Here is a 22711-nt window from a genome sequence, read left to right on the forward strand (position 1 = left end):
AGAAAGTTGTTCTCGTATATCGTATCGTTCGGTCTTTAATACAAATTATATATTTCTTGTGTTTATAAATGGCTAATACTCTAGACATCACAGTCAGAGGAATAGATATAGGACGATGTGATCGAGACCGGTTGGAGAACAAACTGATCATACATTGCCAAAGGATTGTTTCTAAAAACGGTTCTAAATGTGACATTGAGATTTTGCAAGTCGTTGAAAACAAAGCAGACTGCAGTCTACGATTTACGTTGAAATTTACAGATGCGGACGGTATATATGAAAATGAAGTACAAGGTAAGGCTAGTATATATTATATGTAATTTGAAATTTGTCTGAAATAATTTTAGTTATACCTATGTAAAGATTAACCTAAAATTATAATCAAGTTCAATGAATCAGCAATTCTAGAATATAACATGAATCATCTGTTACAGAGGTTAGCAGCAAACACAAACACGTTTTAAAGGGGCATTTCGTGATCCACAGCCTCATCCCCCACTTTTCTCCAAAAAGTTGAGATTTTTATATCACTGGAAACCTCTGGCTACATAATGTTTATGTACAAAATATTTCTTGCAGATTAATTCGTTTTGCAAAGATATCGTGAAATTTGAATTTCGTTCTGGTGCACCAGAACGAAATTACAACGCATTGTCTATGGAGCAGTGTAACACACATAATCATGCATAACTCGCAAACGCAAAATCGGAATCAACTGAAAATTTGGGAATAGGCTTTTTTCGTGGATATGTACTGAAAAATGTCATAAAAGGAGGATGCTAGGATCACGAAATACTCCTTTAAAACGTTTTAAACATGTTTTTTTTTTTTGGTTTTGGTTTAGATAAAAACGTTTTAATAACATTAAATGTCGGGTTATATAAAGGTCATGGAAACGTTTTAAAACGTTTTGTATGAAAACACACTACAACAATATTTTGTTAACACTTAAATAACATCATGGCAGAATATTTGCAGTAGGTTATCAACAAATGTTTTATACCCTTTATACGTCCTTTATATAACCCGACATTAACGCGTTTCTGGCAATCTTTTCTAGGCCTATAAACCTTTTGCGAATGATGTCGAAAACGTTACGGTATGTCACTAGGATCCACAACATGCTCATCTATCAGGGGCACAGTTCTTTAACCCCAATACATGTGTACATTCATTGAATGACCTTTGAATATTTGGGTACTAAAACTCACACTCTACAACTTCAGGTCAAATTTGGCAAGATGATTGTTTAATTGAGGTTATTGGACTATACCATTGGGATGAGGCCATTGTGGTCCCTAGTGTGTGTTTGCTGGGTTAATAGGGCAACAGATGTGAATGCGAAATTTTACGAGTGGAGATGGGCACCAATCAAACGTTTTTTACCTATAATTATACGAATTTTAAATTTTACATAGATTTTCGACTATTTTTTATTTTGTCTTTTAAAAAGGACAAAATCCGACAAAATTATTTATTTATTTAAAATTGCAGGGGAAAAACCGGTCATCTTATTTTGTATTTTTGGTTATTTCCCAATATCATTAATTTGCGCATGCGTACATACAAAACAAATGTCTGTGCAATATGAAAAACCCCGTCATGATAATGTATGTTTGGGAAAAACCCTTGGATAAAATAACCTTTGTCTATAAATTAAAGCGCATGTGAATAAAAAAAAGTGCAATATGAAAAACCCCATTGCAACGCATCATAATCATATGTTTGTGAAAACCTTGTCTAAATAAATCTTACCATGTGAAAAGTGCAAACCTTTACTATATACATTATCAATCATATTCAGAATGATGATAACAATATTAGTGTATGGCAGGCAATACGGTTGTTATGAACCGAAATATGATAAAAATGAGAATACATGTAAAGGAATAATAATAACAAATATTAATAATGATTCATTTTATTATTATTATTATTATTATTATTATTATTATTATTATTATTATTATTATTATTATTATTATTATTATTATTATTAATATTATTATTATCATTATTATTGGTCATTATTATTCCAAAATAGCGGCTGTAGTAAAAACTTGAAGCTAAAAAGGGAAATATTCAACAATGTCAATACCGTTAAATGGTTAAATGTATAATAAATTGTATATTATTAACTTTTATGCGTTCTAAAAATTAATTTTAAAATCAAAATAGTATAAAAAAAACCAAAAAACCGACCTTTAACCACAGAACTACTGAGCCATATTTTGTAATGGACTACGGGGGGGGGTGCTAATAATTCTACATAAATGCGATTTTCACCAAATTTTCTCCTTAATATAAAAGGAAATGACTAACAAGTAAAAATTCAGTAGCTCTTGGAATAATTTAACAAGAGCGATATGAAAAACATTGGTGCCTCCCCACCTCCATCATGTCCATCTTTGATGGCCGGACCTACTGTACACACGGGTCAGGTGTTGGGGTAAAATGGTATCACTAAAATGGATGGATCTACGTTTGGGCATACACGCGTGCGTTTTTATGACGGAAAAAATCTGGGGAGTTCGTTACACACCCTCCCCCCTCTAGGGTTAAATCAAATTAAAACAATTAAAGATAATTAATTAAACAATTAATAAATAATAATAATATTTTTTATTATTATAATTGGGATGATGAATTGATGATGATTAAAAATGTTGATTTATGTTTCAGCGGTAGATAGAGCAATCACCAGCTGTGAAAGTGTCCATGAGTCAACGCTTTCCATTGACGAAAACCGGGGAATTCCCTTTGCTATAACACGCTCATGCAACCGAATAAGACAGGTAGGGCACTATATAAACACAGTAAGGACGTACCATTTAAATGGGGGGGGAGGGGTGGCTGTAAGTTTAATTTTATTTTACCCTGGGAATTGGATTCATTTACATGTTTAAGCAGGTTGTAAGTTATAAATTTGGTTTAAAAACATGTATTTTTGGTCAATTAGAATTTAAAAAATATAGACTAGAAAAAATATGATGAATATAGACTAGAAAAAAAGTGTTTCTAGATTTTCAGAAATTAGAGTTTGTACAGTAATACTTTTTTCACATTTTTTCAGAATTAGGGTCGGTCGAATGTAGACCAAACATACATCATTTTGGGTCTTATTAATGTGTTCTGTTTGGTCAAAACATTTTAATATTAAGAATTAATTGATTTATATGTCGGGTTATATATGAAACTCATGAAAACGTTTTTTGTTGTTGTTGAAAAAACACCATAACAGCATTTTTCAAAATGTTGTCAAAATGTTATTGTAAAATATGTGTTGCCAAAATATCTGGGAACATTATTTAGTCAACACTTTATGAATATGTTAGAATGTGTAAATGGTAGTACATTTAAAATAAAAATTGAAAGTTATTTATGTGTTTTATACCTTTTATATGACCCCGACATTTGAAACGTTTTGTGTTTGACGGGGTGCATCTTTTTTGCAGTGGTATAGGCAAAGTTTCTTTTCTGATGGATGCCAGGAGTGAGTGAAGTTTCCAACCCACAGGAAGTCTAATGGCGCGTCCCTAAAATAAAAGGTCCTATACATTCCACGTAGAATATTTGATGTAACATATCTACGTTATTTAATCTAGTCTAGATATAAAATCGATAATATATTTCTACCAGATATTCTACGTAGCATATTATCGATTTTACGTCATCAAACATTCGTTCAACTTTAACATTACCGGAAATAGAATGGGGCTAGATTAAATTTGATGTTTTTTTATTTGATTTGTTTGGGTTTTGACAACCCTGGATAACCCAAGAAAGCCTCAATTGAAGCTTATTTCCATTGGGGTCCATTTGTACACCAGGACGTGTTGGGTACAGTCAGGGGTTAACACCCTACTCTTTTCGAAACTGGCTGCGAGGGTCATGTACAGGTATGGCTCTCTGCACACGGGACCGACGGCTTAACGTCCCCTCCGAAGGACGGATTAATTTCATGATTAATTTACTCAATTCTAAATGAACCATGGGGAGAGCGGAAGTCTGAATTTAATCTACAGAGGTTGCCAATTAATTTCAGACTTTTTTTCCCAAGTCAATATCCCAGCAAATCGCCACCGCCGGGAATTGAACCCGTGACCTCATGCACTAAAGGCAAGTACCTAACCATTGCGCCACGCTCTCTCTAAATAACGTAGATATGTTACATCAAATATTCTAAGTCGAATACGCTGAGTCTGTAGCGGCCCTAACTCAAGCAAATACGTCACGCGTGGGTGAATTATCTAGGGTTGCGATAAATAATTCCTGTCATGCAGCACAGCGAGGTCATTTGTACGTAAAGCAAAGGAACATCATGATATTATAAAATATTTGCGAACATTTTGTTTTATGTTAATTCTACATACTTAGACCATTTGAAGAATTACTAACAAACATTGATTTGAAAATCGACAAATTTTCTCAAAAAGTGGAAATTCATGTAATTTTGGGTTTTTTTGCCTCAAAAATAGGGTGAGGGGTGGGGCAAGAAAAATATTATGGGGAGGCAAATGCCCCTTTGCCCTTCCCTCCCCGTAGCGCCGCCACTGCTTGCAGATTCAGTCTTTTGACAAAGATTTCGCACATTCTGTCGACAGCCAGAACGGCATATCGCGCGCTGTAATACGTGTAATTACGCGAAATGCGCAAATTTAATGTCCAAATCAAATGAAATATTGGAAATGAGCTTTTTATATTATAATGTACTTATATGTTATTCGCATATTCAATGTCCTAATCAAATGAAATTTAATTTGGGAATAACCCATATCAAAAAATGAGACCTTTTCGGATAACTTCCCGATAGTCACCGGGTAGACACCGGCAAATTTCACATGCAAATTAGATAGGTAGCGGGTGACTACCGGATAAATTTTTGGGAAACAATAGTGGATACCTTTCAGGTAATAGGTACCGGATGACTACCCGATGACTGTTTTGGGAAACTAGCGGGTAACCACCCGATGACTTTTTGGGGGAACTAGCGGATAACTACCCGATAACTTTCCGGGGACCTAGCGGATAACTTTTGGTGACGATATACCTGGTGACCTCTTTGGATACTTCCTGTTGACCTTTTGGGGAATGCAGAAATACAAATTCATGAGTATGCACAAATTTATTAGGCAATTTAGCTTATTATTTGAATTGTAGATTTTGGAGAAATATAACTCTGCAGTCATGGCAGTTGAGCTTGTACTATCTTGCTTTAAGAAACTTGAAAGTGTACAATGTAATTTTAAATATTCCTGATTTAATTTAATTGGTTCACACCTTAAAGTGCATACCTTTCAATTAATGTACAACCAAATTGTTATGATATCAGCATATACATGTATTACAGTACCTAAATGTGATCACATCACTGACACAGCATAATTTTCATATCAAATATATAATTTATTTACAACAAATAGCTTAACATAAAGCTGATCAGTTAATTGACACATAGCTGATGATTAGTAATTTAATTGACATTAATTTACTGTCAAAATCATGTATGATTTACTAGAAAAGATATAAACTAAAACATGTATCATATATTAGGTACATTAGTGTATAAAGACTGCACCAATACAAATCATTTCATACAAATTTTCCTACCTGAATTGTCATATGAAATCAAGCATTCAATGCTTTATAATTCCTACAGCATGTTCCAGATTAATTAGTAAACATCTTGTAATGTCCTACATGTAAATCCATACATTTTGGACCACAAATAACTTGAATATTCTGCACAAATATATTCCAACTGCCAACAGCTAGCTACTCCATTATTTGAATTCATTCAGTGACCTTTGACCATATACCCACCCACGCATTCTTAAGATGCTTAATGCTATTTTCAAGGTCAAATTAAAAGCGGATAACCACCGGGTAACTCCTGCAAAGAATATAAGTTTCTGGGAACCTTCTGGGTAACTCGTTTGAAATATTTGAGTTTTTGGGAGACTTCCGGATGTCTACCCGAAAACTTTTGGATATCTTCATTAGGTATCCGCAAGGTATCCGCTAGCGGGCACTTTCGGATAACTCTGGAAAAGGTACCCGAAAGGTTTCTGATGACCACCGAATGGTCATCGGGTGGTCACCGGGAAACTTTTCTTTTTGCTATGGGAAGCTATATAATTATTTTCTTGAATATTTATTTTATACCCTACAACGAGGATGCTAAAATCACGAAATACCATGTGCTTAGTTATTAGTACTATCAAGTTTATGTGTGGCGCTTCGTTTAAAAAGGTCCATTTAGTGATTTGCTCATCGGGACGATCATCAGATTTTGGTTCCTTTATCATTGTCATAGATGTGCTAACAAAGCATGCTAGAGGTTCAGTTGAAAGCCGTGCATTTAAGACAAAATAAGGCATTTACATGAATCTGTAATTTATATACTGACAGTATATAAATTAGCTACTTGTATGGCTTCAACTTCTTCAATACTGCTGTTTTCTTCGTTTTTTGCCAATTTTTTTTTCAAAAATATTAAAAGACAACTTGAATGACTTACTCATCACGTTTAAGCAATTTATAAACAATGGGATCACTGAATGGGTCTTTAAGTTCATGGCCTGTAAGATGATTAAAATTAATCTGTCGTCTATATGCCTTTGCTTAAAATCAAAGTTTCTTATTACCAGCTACCTTCGACTATATTTATAAATACGATTTTATAAATACGCACGTGGCACATGGGCACGACATACCAAGCCCAGCAACCAAATGCTCATGCCATTGAAAAAGATAAATATTAATTGAATAGTAAAATATTATACATCGGGAATTCCGAATTTATAATATGTTATCAAAATCAACATTTTGAAAGTATTTGCCGGCGAAAAAAATGTATCGACGGAAAAGTTTAATATAATCACAAAGTTGAACAAAATAGAAAATTTTGCTGCACAGTAGTCTCGTCTTTGCATTCAAATGTACAGGAAGACCATGCAGTCACTTCGAGACTTACTGTCTATAAGCTTTTATGGCAGCGCTGAGATGGTCACGTGCGTATTTATAAGTACGTATTTATAAAATTGTCGAAGCATACTGATACAGACATTGTATATTTAAAAAGAGCATGATCTTGTTATAATTATTTTAAGGAAACTCCCGGGACTAGGTCACGTTCTAGTGCAGGACATCTACGCCTTCGACACCCAGAGACCACAATGGCGTCACCCGAGCAACACGACCAATTGCATTCCTATACATTAGATGATATCTGTATTAACTCCTTGCCCAAAGAAGTCGATGCTTTTCATATTTCCCACCAAAATATTGTTGATCAAAGTAATTACAACGAAGAAATGAGTAACATTCATGCTTATGATGGCGAAATGGCTGGTTTCCAATACCAACCGCCTGTTAAACGTGAAAGACTCAGTACTAATTCTGAAACAGACGTAATTTCGCGGGATTTCAATGCCGTGTTTAACTTAAGTAGTATATCCCCGGGAACTAATGCCCACACACGTGAACAACAAAGTTCATCACCATCATTCATTGTGTTATCAACACAATCTGATCAGTCAATGGTTGGTAGGAGGAGGTCGGGAAATGAAGAACATATACGCCCCTCCAGGGTACAAACCCCAACAGCATCTACCAGTAGAGCAGGAAGTACAACTGCAGAAGCAGACAAACAACATGGAAGCGTTGACATCTCGGGGTATCTGAATGCAGCAACAGTCCAGTGGTATTTTACCAAACAAGCAAAATCAGCAGGAGCTGATATAGTAGGCTTTATTGAGGACGACAGAAAACGGATAATTAATATCACCTTCACTGATACCAAAGGTATGACAGAGTATTTATTTATTTGTTTCTTGCTTTCTTCATTCTTTCTTTGTTTCTTTGTTTGTTTGTTTCTTTGTTTGTTTCTTTGTTTCTTTCTTTCTTTTTCCTCATTCTTTCTTTCTTTTTCCTCTTTCTTTCTTTCTTTCTTTCTTTCTTTCTTTCTTTCTTTCTTTCTTTCTTTCTTTCTTTTTCTTTCTTTCTTTTTCTTTCTTTCTTTCTTTCTTTTATTTTTGTCTTTGCTTCTTTTATCAGCTAAATGTTAATGTAGCAGTTTTTCTTTTTCTTTCTTTCTTTCTGTCTTTCTGTCTTTCTTTCTGTCTTTCTTTCTGTCTTTCTTTTTTCTTTCTTTCTTTCTTTCTTTCTTTCTTTCTTTCTTTCTTTCTTTCTTTCTTTCTTTCTTTCTTTCTTTTTTCTTTCTTTCTTTCTTTTCTTTCTTTGCTTCTTTGCTTCTTTCTTTCTTTGCTTCTTTTATCACGTCCTTGGGGTTGTCTCTATGTGTGTGTAGAGATGAGGGGATGGTGTTCTATGGCGTAATGAGAATATGATTTAATTTTATATCATAATGCAGTTGTGCGAGCCATTCTAAGTAGCCCTCATCAACTTGAAGGACGGGAACTGACCATTGTGCAAGCGACACGCAAGAAACCACGGCTTCCTCGGGAGCTTGACAGGAGATGTCTTATGATCCATGGTGTGCCACCTTCTGATGACGATCATCTGTCTTTGTTTATCCAGACCAGAGCAAAACTAGACGAAGACCCGAGGATACGATACATTAGAGAAGGTGTTGCCCTTGTACGCTTCCAAAGTGAAATGAGAGGTATGTTAAACTTTCACTCATATCAAAGGTCATTAGTGTCGTAACAATAGTCATTCTCATTCAAATCGATTCAGTAATGATACCTCGAAGAACTCGTGATTCTCAGCGGGCAATTTTCAAACACTTAATGTATTACCTTGACCTACCTTAACCTAAGGCGTCGGCACGGATGCTGATGCACTCTGCCTTGCCATCTGATCCATGGTGATTCCATGCCATGCCACTCGGTCTTTGGCCAGCCTTCCTGCTGCTGCAATGGAGGTGATGTTTTGAGCTAGGCAGTCTGAATTAATAGTGTCCATTCATCTTTTGGGAGGTCTTCCACGTGGTCTTTTTCCATGTACATTGCCCTCTAGCAAAATGTTGGGGTATCTGTCGTTGCCCATTCGCTGTACGTGGCCAAAGAATCGGATCCTTTTTTGTGTGATTTTATCAGTGACGTGATACGCCCATGATCTTCCTCAAGCACATCATTTCAAAGACTAGGAGGCGATTTTCATCTCCAGGTCTCAGCTCCATACATTAGGATGGATTAATGTATTACACGAGCAGGTAATTGTTCCTCTGAAAGTCTTGAACAGAGTTTAGTCGCAGTAAGGAGTTACCACTAGCCTGTAATACAAGTTTCTCATAAACATGATAATGTCGCAGGATAGTCACGTATTTTATAAACGTTGTCCAGAGTCCCAGACTTCTCAAAATAGTTTTTGAAGGGGCCAAACTAAGGGGTGTTATTACCGTTAACCGCATATCATACTGGCAGTGGTATCGTAGGTCTTCAAAATCGCCATTAATCAAACACTGGTAGCGTGTTGTTCACAATCGCTAAAGAGCTCTCAAGAGTCATGCCAGTCGTACGTAGCAACAAAGTGCTTTCAAGTCAACTGCTCGCGACTTGACGCAAGGGCATGCCAACGACTTATCGATCAGAATCGATTGCCCTGGATGCGATCAGAATCGATTGCCCTGGATGATATGCCCTTGAGGATGAATTTTGTTAGGGATTATTGAGACAATATTTTGTCAAATATAGTCGCCGGATACTCAATCTAGTTTGGTGCTTTTTTATATTTCAGATGTAGATCAGGTTATCCAGAACATCGCATCGAAAACATTTAAAGGAGTCACCATCAAAGCCGAACGTGTGTTTAAACCAGATATCATTTTGATCACAGGATTCTCGAGCGGTACCCATGCAGACACCATCAGATGCTTCTTTGATCGTATCATAGAAGATATGACAAAAACCTATGAGGAGCATGTGTGTGATGTCAAGATCATTTCTGGAAACCAAGCGTTAGTTTTCTTAAATGATCATACAAGTAAGTTTAGATCAAATTAAATTGTAACAAAACAAAACAGGAAGACCAACATTCTATTTGTAGCTAAGTTCTATAAAACATATCCATGTACAAAATAATCACATTTTATGGGACTCGACGTTTCTGGTCTGGTTTTCTACATGTAGTCATGAGTGATGACTTGATCCAGCAACACTGGTGGTGCTTCTAGAAGATGTAGTGTTTCTAGAATTGTTCTGGATCAGATGGTCATAAATGTGACTGAGGTTGAATGCTGCGCCCCTTGGTTGTTCATTGCGTTGTCCCCATGCGACGAATCCATATTATCCATCCTTATCCATCTGGGATATCCGCAGAGAAGACGAAAAAAATCCCGTTTTGGGGGATTTTGGGAAATTTGACCTCACAGATCATCGTCTTTGCCATACTTATATACTTTAGACTAACCAATTTAGCAGTTATGAGGCCCGAAAGTTTGTCTATGCGTACTAATTTGAGATGTTTTGGTATTTTTCAATTTAAACAGATGTGGGTCGAATACTGCGGATGAACCCGCTCAAATTTAACAGCACAGACACACTGCAGGTGGAACCTCATCATGACTTCATGACGGGTCTAACCGACGTACCAACCAGCGGCTCTAATTCTCCAGAATCGTATCATTTTGAAGTTGCTCATGGTCAGGTTGAACGCACCACGAAGACCAAATCACGTTCGGAGGCCCTTAGACAGGACATGACACGACCTCTTAGACCGCAAGCTTATCATCCGCACCACGAGGAGATCATTACTATCCCGGAACACATGATAGAACAAATACAGAAAGAAGTACCCAGTGTTAGCCGCAGATATGGCATTCACCTCTCTGGAAGTGATGGAAGTATCACAAAGTATATCTTACGTGGTAAAAAGGAAGATGTCACAAATGCCAAGAAACATCTAGAGAAGTTGATAAGAGAGGTGGATGACGATGGCTACGCCACACCAGAAGAGGGAGTAATTGAAACACCTCCTCTACAGTCTTATAAGATGAAGCAACTCGAGATGTGTCGAATCATCCCTAAAATCCAACGCAAGCACCCAAACGTTAAAATCACAGTACTGAAGGATGAAAACAAAGTCCAGTTTGAAGGCAACGAATCCACAGTCACGAATGCACGTGTGAATATGATGGAACTCTTTGAAAGTTTGGTTCAAAACACTCCAAATCTTAATCGCCACCAATGCCAATTTGTCGTTCAGGCGGACGACACCATTTGTGAAACGTTCATGAAGAGAAGCATTCGTGCCAGCTGTGTTGAAAGCAACACGGTTAAAGTCAAAGCGGAAACTGAAGCCGACGCTCAACGTGCTTGCCAGTTTCTGGAAGATGAGATCAAGTATGAGAACATATCCTGTTCCGATGCGACACGATTAGCCGTGTTGCAAGATAACGAGGGCCAAAATTTGATCGGATCCATGAATGAAGAGTTACCTTTTGCGCTCACATGTTTACGCGTACATGAACAGTGCGTTGAAATTGCTGGATTTCGCGACGATGTACAACAGGCTCGCGAACGAATAAACCGATACATAGAAGGGAATGTGGCTACGGCTTACTTCATTCCTCTACCTGAAAAACAAGTCAAGTATCTTCAGAAGCTATACGGCACAAGCGAGATCCAACCTTTAGTTACAGTCGCGTGGAAATACGAAGAAGGGTCGGGAATCATGTTGAAAGGAAAGCAAGAAGATTGTAAAAAAGTTGAGGAACAGGTTCGTGGCGAGGTCCAAAAAATCGTCGAGAAGTCCCACCCTGTCAGCAAAGCAGGTATTCGCGTACTACTCAGTGAACAAGGTTTTCTGACACCCATCGAGAAGGACCATAACTCATCTATTGAGATTTCCGGTATGGAAAACCCTTCACAAATGCAGCACCAATCAGCGCTTCCAAACGCGCAGCGTCCGCAGGTTTTAAAAAGATACCAAACCAAAACAGGACAGGCAATAGAGGTATGTTGTGGAGATCTGACCAAAGAACAAGCTGACGTCATAGTGAACGCTGCAAACACCCATATGCAACATGGTAGTGGAGTTGCCGGCGCTATTATACAAGCAGGTTAGTAAATTTAAATTAACAATTTGTTCTTGCTATTGCTATTCATGCAGTACGTTTCATGTGTGTTTGTTATCCTTTTTTTGTTTACGGAATATTTAATAACATATTGTGCAATATTTGCTATCAGGGATTCTCTGTTTATTCAAATTATGTTGCTTTTAAATTGTCATGTATTGCGTCTTGAATGTGACGATGCACATGAATACGCGTTTTTCAGAAATTCTTGTTTATAATGTGTCTTGATCTGTCCACAAAATGTTTAGACCAACAAAATTAATCAGAGGCAGGACAAGTATATAGTATCAATAAAACAACAAGCTCGACTAGATATTTTGATATACCTCAAACTGGACAGAAAACTATAGCTTTCTGGTCATATCCGAACTTTACCGAAGCTGTTATATAGTTATTATAATTATTGCATTTCATCTCAACAAAAAGGACAAACTTAAGTTGTACTATGTTTAATTTTGATTTCTAATTAATTTGTGAATAAATTATTTCATGACATGATAGGTGGCCAAAGTATCCAGGACGAATGCAACAGGATTATGCAGAGTAGAGGGCATGATGAACTTTCCGTTTCACAGCTGATAGTCACCGAATCCGGTACCCTACCGTTCAAGAAAATCATTCATGTTGTTGGACCTATCTGGGAAGGAGGGAGCAAACACGAAGAAGACGACCTGTTCGATTGTATCTTAAAGGTCAACGAGGAAGCGAACACACTGGGCATGACATCTATCGCCATACCTGCCATCAGCTCTGGCCTCTTCCATTTCCCGGTGAAGTTGTGCGCCCGGACGATGGTTGAGTCCACGTGCCAGTACTACATAACTCAACCAAATGTTTCAAGTATCCGCACCATTCGTTTCACAGATATAAGTCAGGATACCTGCCGAACTATCATTGAAGTGTTGGACAGTAAGCATGAAACAAAAATGTAAAACATACCTATTACTCAATGTTTTAATTTGAAGTTGATTTGTTCCAATGTTGATTGTATTGCTGGTAATTCATCGAAACGTGAACTAACAACATCAGAAACGGGTTCTTATATCCTACAACCTTATCTAGCTAATGCCTCTAAACGTTGACCCTCTCAGGACTAGTTCGGTATTACCGATTTTATGCGGCTTTGGCATTACAACACACCGACAAACAGCACTTTTAGCTTACATTTTATCGTCACCGGGCAGATCCTCGGAATTACACGTAATACGATAGCCCCTCAAGTGGTGAGAGAATGTGTGTATGAGGGCTTCGAGAAGCGATAAATGGAAAGAAAGCGATGATATTGAAATAGTCTACCATTTAATTTCAAATGTTTATATTTTACAGGATCACCATATATGCAAGAAGGACAATCCACTGAGGAAGGTATAGTACTCTGCTTATTATACATGATTCTTATACCCGCATGCAATAGCATGCAGGGTATCTTCCCATCCTGTGGTTTCTTCTCCTCCTTTTCCTCCTTCTCCATCAAACACATTATTCTGTCAAGGCTAGCGCTAAAATTACAAAGGCCCTGGGGCCCATATGTGGTACACTTTTGGGCCTTACCCCGTAGAAGTGCCTTTTGCCCATCTTGGCCCCAGAGGTCAAAGGTCGCGGGCCCCAGGGGCCCAAATGTGAAAATACAAAGCACGCCGTTTCTCATCAAATGAAGCAGCCTCAGGGCCCTGAGTTGGTACACTGATAGCCCTAGGGGTACTCTATATTAACAAATATACAAGAGCCCCATATGTTATATATTATGGGCCCCAGGGGCCCAAATGTTAAAATATGGTGCAACAGATTGACAAGCCTAGCTCTAAAAGTACAAGATCACTAGGGCTCATATGTGGCATATGTATGGGCCCTAAGTTGTAGATGTTCCTTTTGCCCATTTTGGCGCCAGATGTACAAGGGGCCCAAATTTTAAAACAAAGGGCCGACCGTTTCTCAACAAAAAAAGTAGCTACAGGGTTCAGATTTGGTACACAGATAGGTCTTTAGTATTATATTGTCATATGTATATATAATCCACACCCCCACACCCATCCACCCCACACACGGAGGACTAAACAGACAGATCGTATGATATCATAATTGGAAATACCAGGGTGATGCGTTAAGGCTGTTCCAGTTAAATTACATACCCATTGGCTGTTCCATTTAATTTACATACTCCCTCTGAAATGGCGCCAAAAAGGCTGTTCCGTTTAATTTACATACTCCCTCTGAAATGGCTGTTCCATTTAATTTACATACTCCCTCTGGAATAGTTTCCCCTGAATCATATTGCATAGCCTCACTGTAAGAGAGACTGACAACAGCACCCTATGGAGAATAAGAGAGACGACTCCCCTGGGAGGGAACTTTTTACAATATATTTATTTTAAGTGCTACGACAGTGCAACCTACATTCAATTAAAGCTTGTTACTTGGACTTTCACTTTTTACACATACAATTTCTTTATTTTAAGGCCTCAGCAAATAAGGACTGTAAGTTTGGGTACACCGATAACATGCGGGTATAGCCGTATTTGTGTACAAATATATAGCCTTCTAGTTTTGGTCTGTGATGTAAAAAATAAAGTCTGCACAAAAAGTAACTCACCTGTTATAAATACGCCTATAGATTCAGAACTAATAATTGTTTTCACAATATTTCAACATAGCGAGAAGGATGATTTATTTACACGCATGTTGATACCCCATTCGTCAAATGTCGTTCAAAATTAACAACACAGTAGTGCTTTTACAGAAAAATACCCGAATAGTAAAAATTGCAGTTTACAGCGATCAATGGTTATAATGCCAGCACTGTAAACACGTAAAGCACGCCATTATCTTCGCGCTTACTTGAAATCAATACAAATAACTGCAACTTTTAAATTGGGGTATTTTTCTTTCAAAACACTGCTGTATTGTCAATATTGAACAAAATTAGACAAATGGGGTATCAAAATGCGCGTAAATAAATCAATCATCCTTCTTTTTATGTTGAAATATTGTGAAAACAATTATTAGTTCTGAATCTATAGCCGTATTATTTTATAACAGCTGAGTTACTTTTTGTGCAGACTTTAGTTAAATAACGCAAGTAGCTGCAAACGTTTGTATACTAGCCTGGCATATATCTCATATCTGAACTACGTAAACTTAGGTTGCAAAGAATCTAATGGGTATAATGAAAGACAGAGATAAAAAGAATTTATCGCGTCTGATGTCACTGTCAATTACGATCATTGATTGGTTTACACAGGTTAATAGCGCGTAAAAGGAAGGCCGATTTATCTGGTGCCGATCGGAGAAAAGGAATAGCAGAAAATGGCGAAAAATTACGTACTTTTACAAGGCAAAAAGCAACTTTTCTAGGCATTGTTGACATGGTGCCTTCGCGAAATAAAGTTTCCTACTATATAAACACCTAACTTTTGAGATGGTTTGTATGTATGAAGGTGCAACATTAACAATAAGGCGCCCGGTTGTACCGCCGCGTTCAACAAGTCATCATCACGACACTTGTAAACAAATCGTGCTCGAGTTTGATTTACAGATGACTTCAGACGCGATAAATTCTTTTATCTTTGTCTTTCATTATTATTAATGGGTAATACTGTGTGTGACGTATATTTGACGACAGCCAATCTTGCTGATAGTCACACAAAGACAAGTGACGTCAATTTGAAAGATGGCTTAATATGAATCATAATAATTATATACGTTCAAGGATACCAAAATTGATGATATGAAAACAACATGCTTTCACGGCTCCGTTTACGACAGGGACGGATCCTGGGGTGGGAGACTGAGCGGAGCAAAGCGAACTGGAAAATGTTCAATGAGCGGCCCAACCCTTTTAAAGATTCAAGATCCGCCCTCGGTTCGCGCTACCTTGTTTAACTGACGATAATGTTGTGTCAATCGATGAACTATTTACATAATTTTAGAAACCGTGTTCCAAACACCACAAAGTGGGCAATATACTCAAATATCTCATGATACAATCCGAGGATCGTCAGGAGGAACTATCAGATGGAAAATAGGAAACCTGGAAGATGAAATGGTAAGCAATAGTTCATGACTACCGTGGGTTTGCTAGCTTTTATGGCAGCTTTTTAAGTTTAAAACATTAAAAAAGATACAAGTCCTAATTTAGAACCAACATTATCTTCGTTGTTTAAGCTTTTCCCATTCTATATCCAGTAATCGTCAAATCGATAATATATTTCCATCAGACATTTCACATACCTCATTGATTTTCTGTCACGAATATTTGTTGACCGAATATTCTACGTGGAACATTCGGAATCCGTATTGCACTTCAGCCACTTGAATAGAACGATCATTAAGGTGGTACTACACGCCCTGATAAATTTTGTGACTAATTTTGCTTTTTCTCAAAAAATAATTACACACTGGTAACAAAAGTTATGCATATTATAGCGACAAGGAATCTAATAACTTCACTGAAAGTTCAGTGATTCAAGACAAGTGGTTAATTATATATGTTAAGAAATGAGGTACATTCTAGCGGTACCTCTTTTCTTATCATAAATAACGTACCGCTTGTCTTGAGTGAGTGAACTTCCAAGTGAGTGGCATTACTTGCCACTATACAGAACTTTTATTAGCAGTGTCTTATTATATTATGAGAAAAATGCAAAAATAGTCACAAATTTATCAAGGGGTGTAGTGCCACCTTAAAACAATAATGTGCGATTTGCATAAAGAATAGATTCCTATTTAAATGTTTGTTTTCACTGATCACATTATCCTCTTTTAATTTCGAGTTAAACAAATGAGGTATAACGAAGAAAATTGCGATTTCATTCCAGCGCCTACAATGCGTGTACTACGCTCGCCGATCGTATTACATGTAATACTGCACGGAGCATCGCGCTCGACGTGTGTACACATAAGCTGACATCCACGGTACATGTTAGCAAGCACTCAATCGGTGAATTCTGACTAAAACCGGGTCTCCCTGGTTTTAATATAAAAAGTTCAATTTTACTGTTATTAAAGCACTTCATGCTTAGTCTTTTACGTTGTATTTTAGTACACCACTGGGCATTATAATTATGCAAAAAGTAGAAATCCGAGCAAAATTGAGGGCGTTGCTGTGAAGCAAATCACACATTATGGCTTTAAGGCACAACAGATCAGTGATAACCATCTTGAAACCGCGTAGTGACGAATCGCAACCCCCTTTCTTGTTTATAGCATGTGTTTGGTTATTTTCTGAATAGGTTGATAGCATGGTCAACTCAGTTGGCGTGACAGCAGAACTTTCACATGGTGGAGTTTCGAAGGCGATGTTAGACAAGGCAGGTCCAGCACTTCAACGCGAAGTAAAACGGCGCCTCGGTGGTAATGAGATGGATGCTTGGGACCATATCAAGACTAGCTCCTATAACCTGCAGTGTCAAGAGGTATATCACTTCCACTGTCAAGGATACGATTTCTTCTCGCGCGGTCAAAATAAGGTAGGCATGTAGCATTGAATATAAAATAAAAATTGCGCATTTTAAACTGAAACATGGCAGACTTTAATATAAATACAAAGGACGCACTTTAGTCATCAAGTTAGCTCAATCGATAAGGGCGTTCGACTATGGTGTGAGAGCCTTGGCGTTGCCTATAGTACGCTCTTGTGGAAAATTAAGTTGGCTTGAAATTCCCCTGGACAAGGATTTTTTCTGCTAATTTATATCTCGTTGTAACCCGTACAAAATTCTGTTGCGAAGGTTATTTGTGGAATGTCTAGGGTGTGCGCTCTTGAAGCAGCAAAGTCCCTGAATTGTTGTTATATGGTTTATGGAATGATGTGTGGGACCGTAGTGGTCAGCGACAACCTGTAAAGTGTGCTGAGGCTTGTGGATCAACGTCTAGGCGTTGCGCCTGTGCGTAGCGCACAATAAATAACTGCGCTTTTTTAGACTGCTAAAACATGGAAGACATTTAGCAGGTTTCTTCTCATTAGAAGATCTAGTCGTTATTCCATAATTCCCTTTGAAATCCACACTATTGTGGACGATTTAGCTCACGTAGTCGACAGAGGGCGTATGGCATCTATGGGTTTCAAAAAGAATAGACAGTTGGGTAACTCAACTTAAAACACTCACTCCAGTTGTAAAATATATACACCGGGCACAAAAAGAAACTCGTCAGTTATAGTCATCAATGCTGTTCAACAACCTGATAATTAATGGATTATTCTGAAATATACATTTTGTTAATTAGACTGTGCTTTCTCATTTGACACCCTGTTCGTGAAAATCGAGCAAGACTTGACCTCTAAACCCTCAAACCCCAAAATGAAAAGTTAACGATTCAATGTTCAATTGTACCTGTTACACTGTGTGCTTTATTGATTGCCCCGCGGTGTTTGTGGGCAATACAACGATGCGATCTCATTCCCAAAATCGTTGAAATTGTAACTTTTGATTTTGGGGTTTGAGGGTTTGGAGGCGCATATCTTGGTCAGGTCTTGTTCAATTTTCACGAACAGGGTGTCAAATGAAAATGCAAGGTCAAATAATTAATAAAATGTATATATCACAATAATACAAAATTATCAGGTTGTTCAACAGCAAAGATGACTATAACTGACGAGTTTCTTTTTGTGCTTGGTGTAGATAAAGCCATGTAAATTGTCATATGTGACTTTAGCTCCTTCTGTCGCTTCACTATAATCTGTATTTTGGCCCTATTTAATGTGTATTTTTAATGTGCTTTTGCACTTTATTTTTATGCCATACTTTTACATATTATATAGTGAAGTGTAATAAATGAAGTACAATGAGAGGGTCTTTCTGGTTGAATTTAACAAAATCAAGAGTCTTTCGGAGCTCTATTTTTGTCAAATTTAGGGGGCTTTCGGAGCTGCGAAATCCAAAAAGGGGGTCTTTCCAGGGGAACATATCCGTATGGTCATTTGCTCCCTGGGCCTTAAATGCTTGTGTGTTTTTTTTTCTTCAGAACTTTTCACAATCTTTAATCAAACTAATGACCGAAGCAAATAACAGCGGCATGACTTCCATAGCATTGCCAGCAATTGGAACAGGAAATCTGGGATATCCACCCAAAACTATTGCGGAGGTTATGTACGGGGCAGCAACGACATTTCTCAGCCGACATGTAGGAGGAACTCTGAAGGATATACGATTTGTTCTGTATCATAAAGACTATAAAGTCATCAAGGTAAAAATACCCCCAACTTACTTTATAATAAATAGATCTTAAGGTAGTTGTTGCAACTCAAACTAAATTAAGTAACCCTTCTTCCTCAACAGAATTCAGCTGAATAACTTTATTTTCCGTAATCAGCGTAAAAACTTCATTATGTGTTCTATTTTTCATGAGGTTTGCTGCACTATAAGTTATACTAGGGATGACCAATGAACCATCAACTTGATTAGAACACTCCCATAGACATGCAGGGAGCTCAACTGTGCACTGCTTGCACAGACATTTCTAAATTGAGCTCATTCTTTTATTTTCATAATTTTTCTGTAAAATTGGAGATGTTAATGCCAATTATGTTTTGTAACTATCCTGCAAATTACAGCATCATAACTTATTTGGTTTTGCTGTAAGTGTGAGTCAAAATTGGTCCATCGCCACAGTGCGCTTAATTGCCAGTGGCCCAGTGCAGCACTGCTCAGAATGGCACAAAATATTCAGATGAATAAGATCAGGTGAACACCTTAACCTACTGAGCTGTAATTTGGCAGAGTTGTCGTTATTACCTCTATCATACCCTCTGTAAAAAGGTAAAAAAAATGGACAAGTAGATCTCGAGTTAAAAATTAAATACCAGCTTCCCTTTGGAATTTCCAAACACCTTTCGAATCATGTTAAATAGGCACCTTTCTGAACATAAATGTGAAGTTTCGTGCTCATTTGTTGTATTATTCACCTGATCTCAACCCTAAACATTTTCTTATATTTATACCATCTGCACTGACTTGCTGCTATACACGCACAGGAGCTGTACTTTTAAAATACGCGCCTAATCAATAGAGAGCTTGCGAAATGGCGTTACTTTAACTTTAACTTTAACGTCTAGAGGATTATAGAGGATTATGTATTCAAAACCACCTTGGTTTTGAATACATAATCCTCTATAATCCTCTAGACGTTAAAGTTAAAGTAACGCCATTTCGCAAGCTCTCTAATAATGAGTCTTTCACTCCATTGTTAAAGTACTGTGCTCCCTGTAGCATATGGAGTGACCAGGCCCTGGAGTGTGATGGTTTTGTAGCACATGACAGTATTCATTCAAGCCTATCAAGGTCAGTTATTAGCCACTTGCTGAATGGCTGGGCTTTATCAGCTATCAAAGAGATACCTTATGTTGCTGCCAATCACAATAGAGGTTAAACATTTTGTTAAAACCCCAGAAGTGATATCAGGAAAAAGCTGTGCATGTTGGTACTTGATTGTTTGGATTCCTATGTTGAAAATCCCTTGTAGTACATTAGTATTTTTCTTATGTGTAGTGTATATTGTTGTGGAAAAAAAAAGTTCACGTGGACTTTTGATTTTGTGCCACTTTGGCCATTATGGATTATTTTTGGCAAATGTTTTCTAAAAGCATGATTTCAGTGCCTCGGTTTGAAGAAATACTTAATGCTATTGACTAGTAAAGTGCCATTTCATAAGAAACCCTTTGATACTTTCACAATATGCTTGTTTCATGTTTGCATATATATTAAAATAAAGAAATATAAAAAGGTAAATATATGCTTATACAAATTTTGCTCACATTGCTATATTTAGACTTTGTCAATTTATTCCGTTCCAATGACCGGTCAGAATGGGAAACTTTGAAAATTCATAATTCGAAAAGTTTTTGACCGATTTTGACCATTTAACCACCAAAATACTTCTGTTGATGAGTTCTTTCCAGAAAACAATCTTTTGTAGCAATAGGGGCAACATGAAATTATGATGGTCATCCCTAGTTATACTCAATGTTGTTAAGATTTATCATTTTATGTAAACAAATTATTTAAGTACTGCTAACTAAATGATCTTGAGTTAGGCAATAGGAACAAATTAGTTCGATCTTTTGATCGACCATCGATGCTTGGCCGATCCTTATTATTTATGAAATCAATTAATTTACTATTGTTAATTGTGATAAAATAGTAATTTGTGCCTGAAGGGATATTGGCCAATTTAAATTTGGCGTTAATTCTGATTAATTAGTTGATAGTTCATTAATAATAAGCATCGAAGCAGCATCGACGGTCGATCCAAAGATCGAACATATTTGTTACATTTGACTTAAAACTCTTTTCGTTAGCATCAGCAGAAAAGTTGAGGCAATTGGTAACCTCAAAAGTGTAAACCAAAAAAAATAATGAAACTGATGCAGTACACGGCCTCGCTACAAGAGAGTGCAAATGATTTTTGTTAAATGGTGCAGTACTTTGGTTTCAGTGTCAACGAATGTGAGTTTTGGGTACCACAGACCTCAAGGGCCAATCTCGTGCAAACATATAATAATGGCTTACGTGTTTTTCTGATTTAACAGGCCTTTGAGAGCGAAATGCAGAAAGTCTTGCTACATGGATCGTCATTCATGCCTGACGATGACATTCATGGAGCGACGGGACCTGGCGCAAGGCCGAAATTGAAACCAGGTAACAGAGCAGTAAAAATATTTGTAGGATTCACAGTTACATCGTGGTAAAAAATACAATGGTAATACAAACATAAACGTATCTCATAACTGATTTTGCTTTTCATTTATCCTACCTACAAAGGCGACACCAAAAAGATGTACACAGACTTTCGGATGGAGAATAATGGCGTATGTAGCATCAAAATTGGGAATATGTTCGTTGAGTTAACAGAAGGAAACATTGTACATGCCAACACTGATGTCATTGTCAACTGCACGAGTCCAACGTTCGATCTGACGGGTATGCGCCAATGTGACATGATCTGATCCACTCCGACCAAAGTCAGAAATAATTTAAAAAGTTATTATCAATATTACTTTGCTTAATAGTACCTAAGCTTGCCGATTTTGAAATCGCGAAGTCACTGCATACTTGGCTGTATAGTTATGAACTTTTTACATGGCCCTTTCCTTGTGTTTATGCCCCTTTTTTGCATATACAGTCAGTCGTGAGCACGCTCAAACGCTGCTCTGTGTGAAAGTAAATATGTATAAAAACCAGTGCGCGTAATGCTCCGTGGCAAATTATGCATACTAATTGGCTCATGACATTCCCCTGTTTGAAGAGCTCCCATTTCTTTGTTTTAACACGAAAAATTACGAAACTTTCAAATTATCATGCCAACCCAATGAACTTGCACGTTGCGAAAAAAGAAGTAGATCCAAGTTTATTTGGATGAATAAATAGCGTGTGTTTTGAACTAGCACATTTCAGTACAAATGTCGGAAAAAACACAGTACTAAATTCCATTTTTCTGCGGTAATTGAAATAACACATTCGTATAATTCAAAAATCTGACCGATACAAAGGTTTTGAATACAAATACCTCGAATAATCTGCACGAATTGGCGTAAATCGACCAGGAGGTAGACACTTTTTTGGGAAGGTAAAATGAGGTTCGAGAACAATCAGCCCATGACATTTCCCTGTTTGAAGAGCTCTAATTTCTTTATTTTAACACGAAAAATTATCCTCTCTCAAATTAGCATTCCAAACT

The 22711-nt window shown here is 37.3% G+C and overlaps 1 protein-coding gene across 1 annotated transcript in view; it reads left to right on the forward strand.

Moving 5' to 3' along the window:
* The window catches only part of LOC140169674 (protein mono-ADP-ribosyltransferase PARP14-like), a 33157-nt gene continuing 10446 nt past the window's right edge, over positions 1-22711 (forward strand). The window contains exons 1-13 of the mRNA XM_072192965.1: positions 1-294; positions 2683-2795; positions 7113-7806; positions 8375-8626; positions 9703-9948; positions 10454-12025; positions 12542-12949; positions 13367-13405; positions 15967-16082; positions 17269-17505; positions 19001-19222; positions 21564-21672; positions 21796-21954. Coding sequence (XP_072049066.1) covers positions 69-294; positions 2683-2795; positions 7113-7806; positions 8375-8626; positions 9703-9948; positions 10454-12025; positions 12542-12949; positions 13367-13405; positions 15967-16082; positions 17269-17505; positions 19001-19222; positions 21564-21672; positions 21796-21954 — 4393 coding nt within the window. The 5' untranslated portion in view covers positions 1-68. The remainder of the gene's footprint in view (positions 295-2682; positions 2796-7112; positions 7807-8374; positions 8627-9702; positions 9949-10453; positions 12026-12541; positions 12950-13366; positions 13406-15966; positions 16083-17268; positions 17506-19000; positions 19223-21563; positions 21673-21795; positions 21955-22711) is intronic.

The sequence above is a fragment of the Amphiura filiformis genome, chromosome 14, assembly GCF_039555335.1.
Source record: "Amphiura filiformis chromosome 14, Afil_fr2py, whole genome shotgun sequence".
NCBI classification, from domain to species: Eukaryota; Metazoa; Echinodermata; class Ophiuroidea; order Amphilepidida; family Amphiuridae; genus Amphiura; species Amphiura filiformis.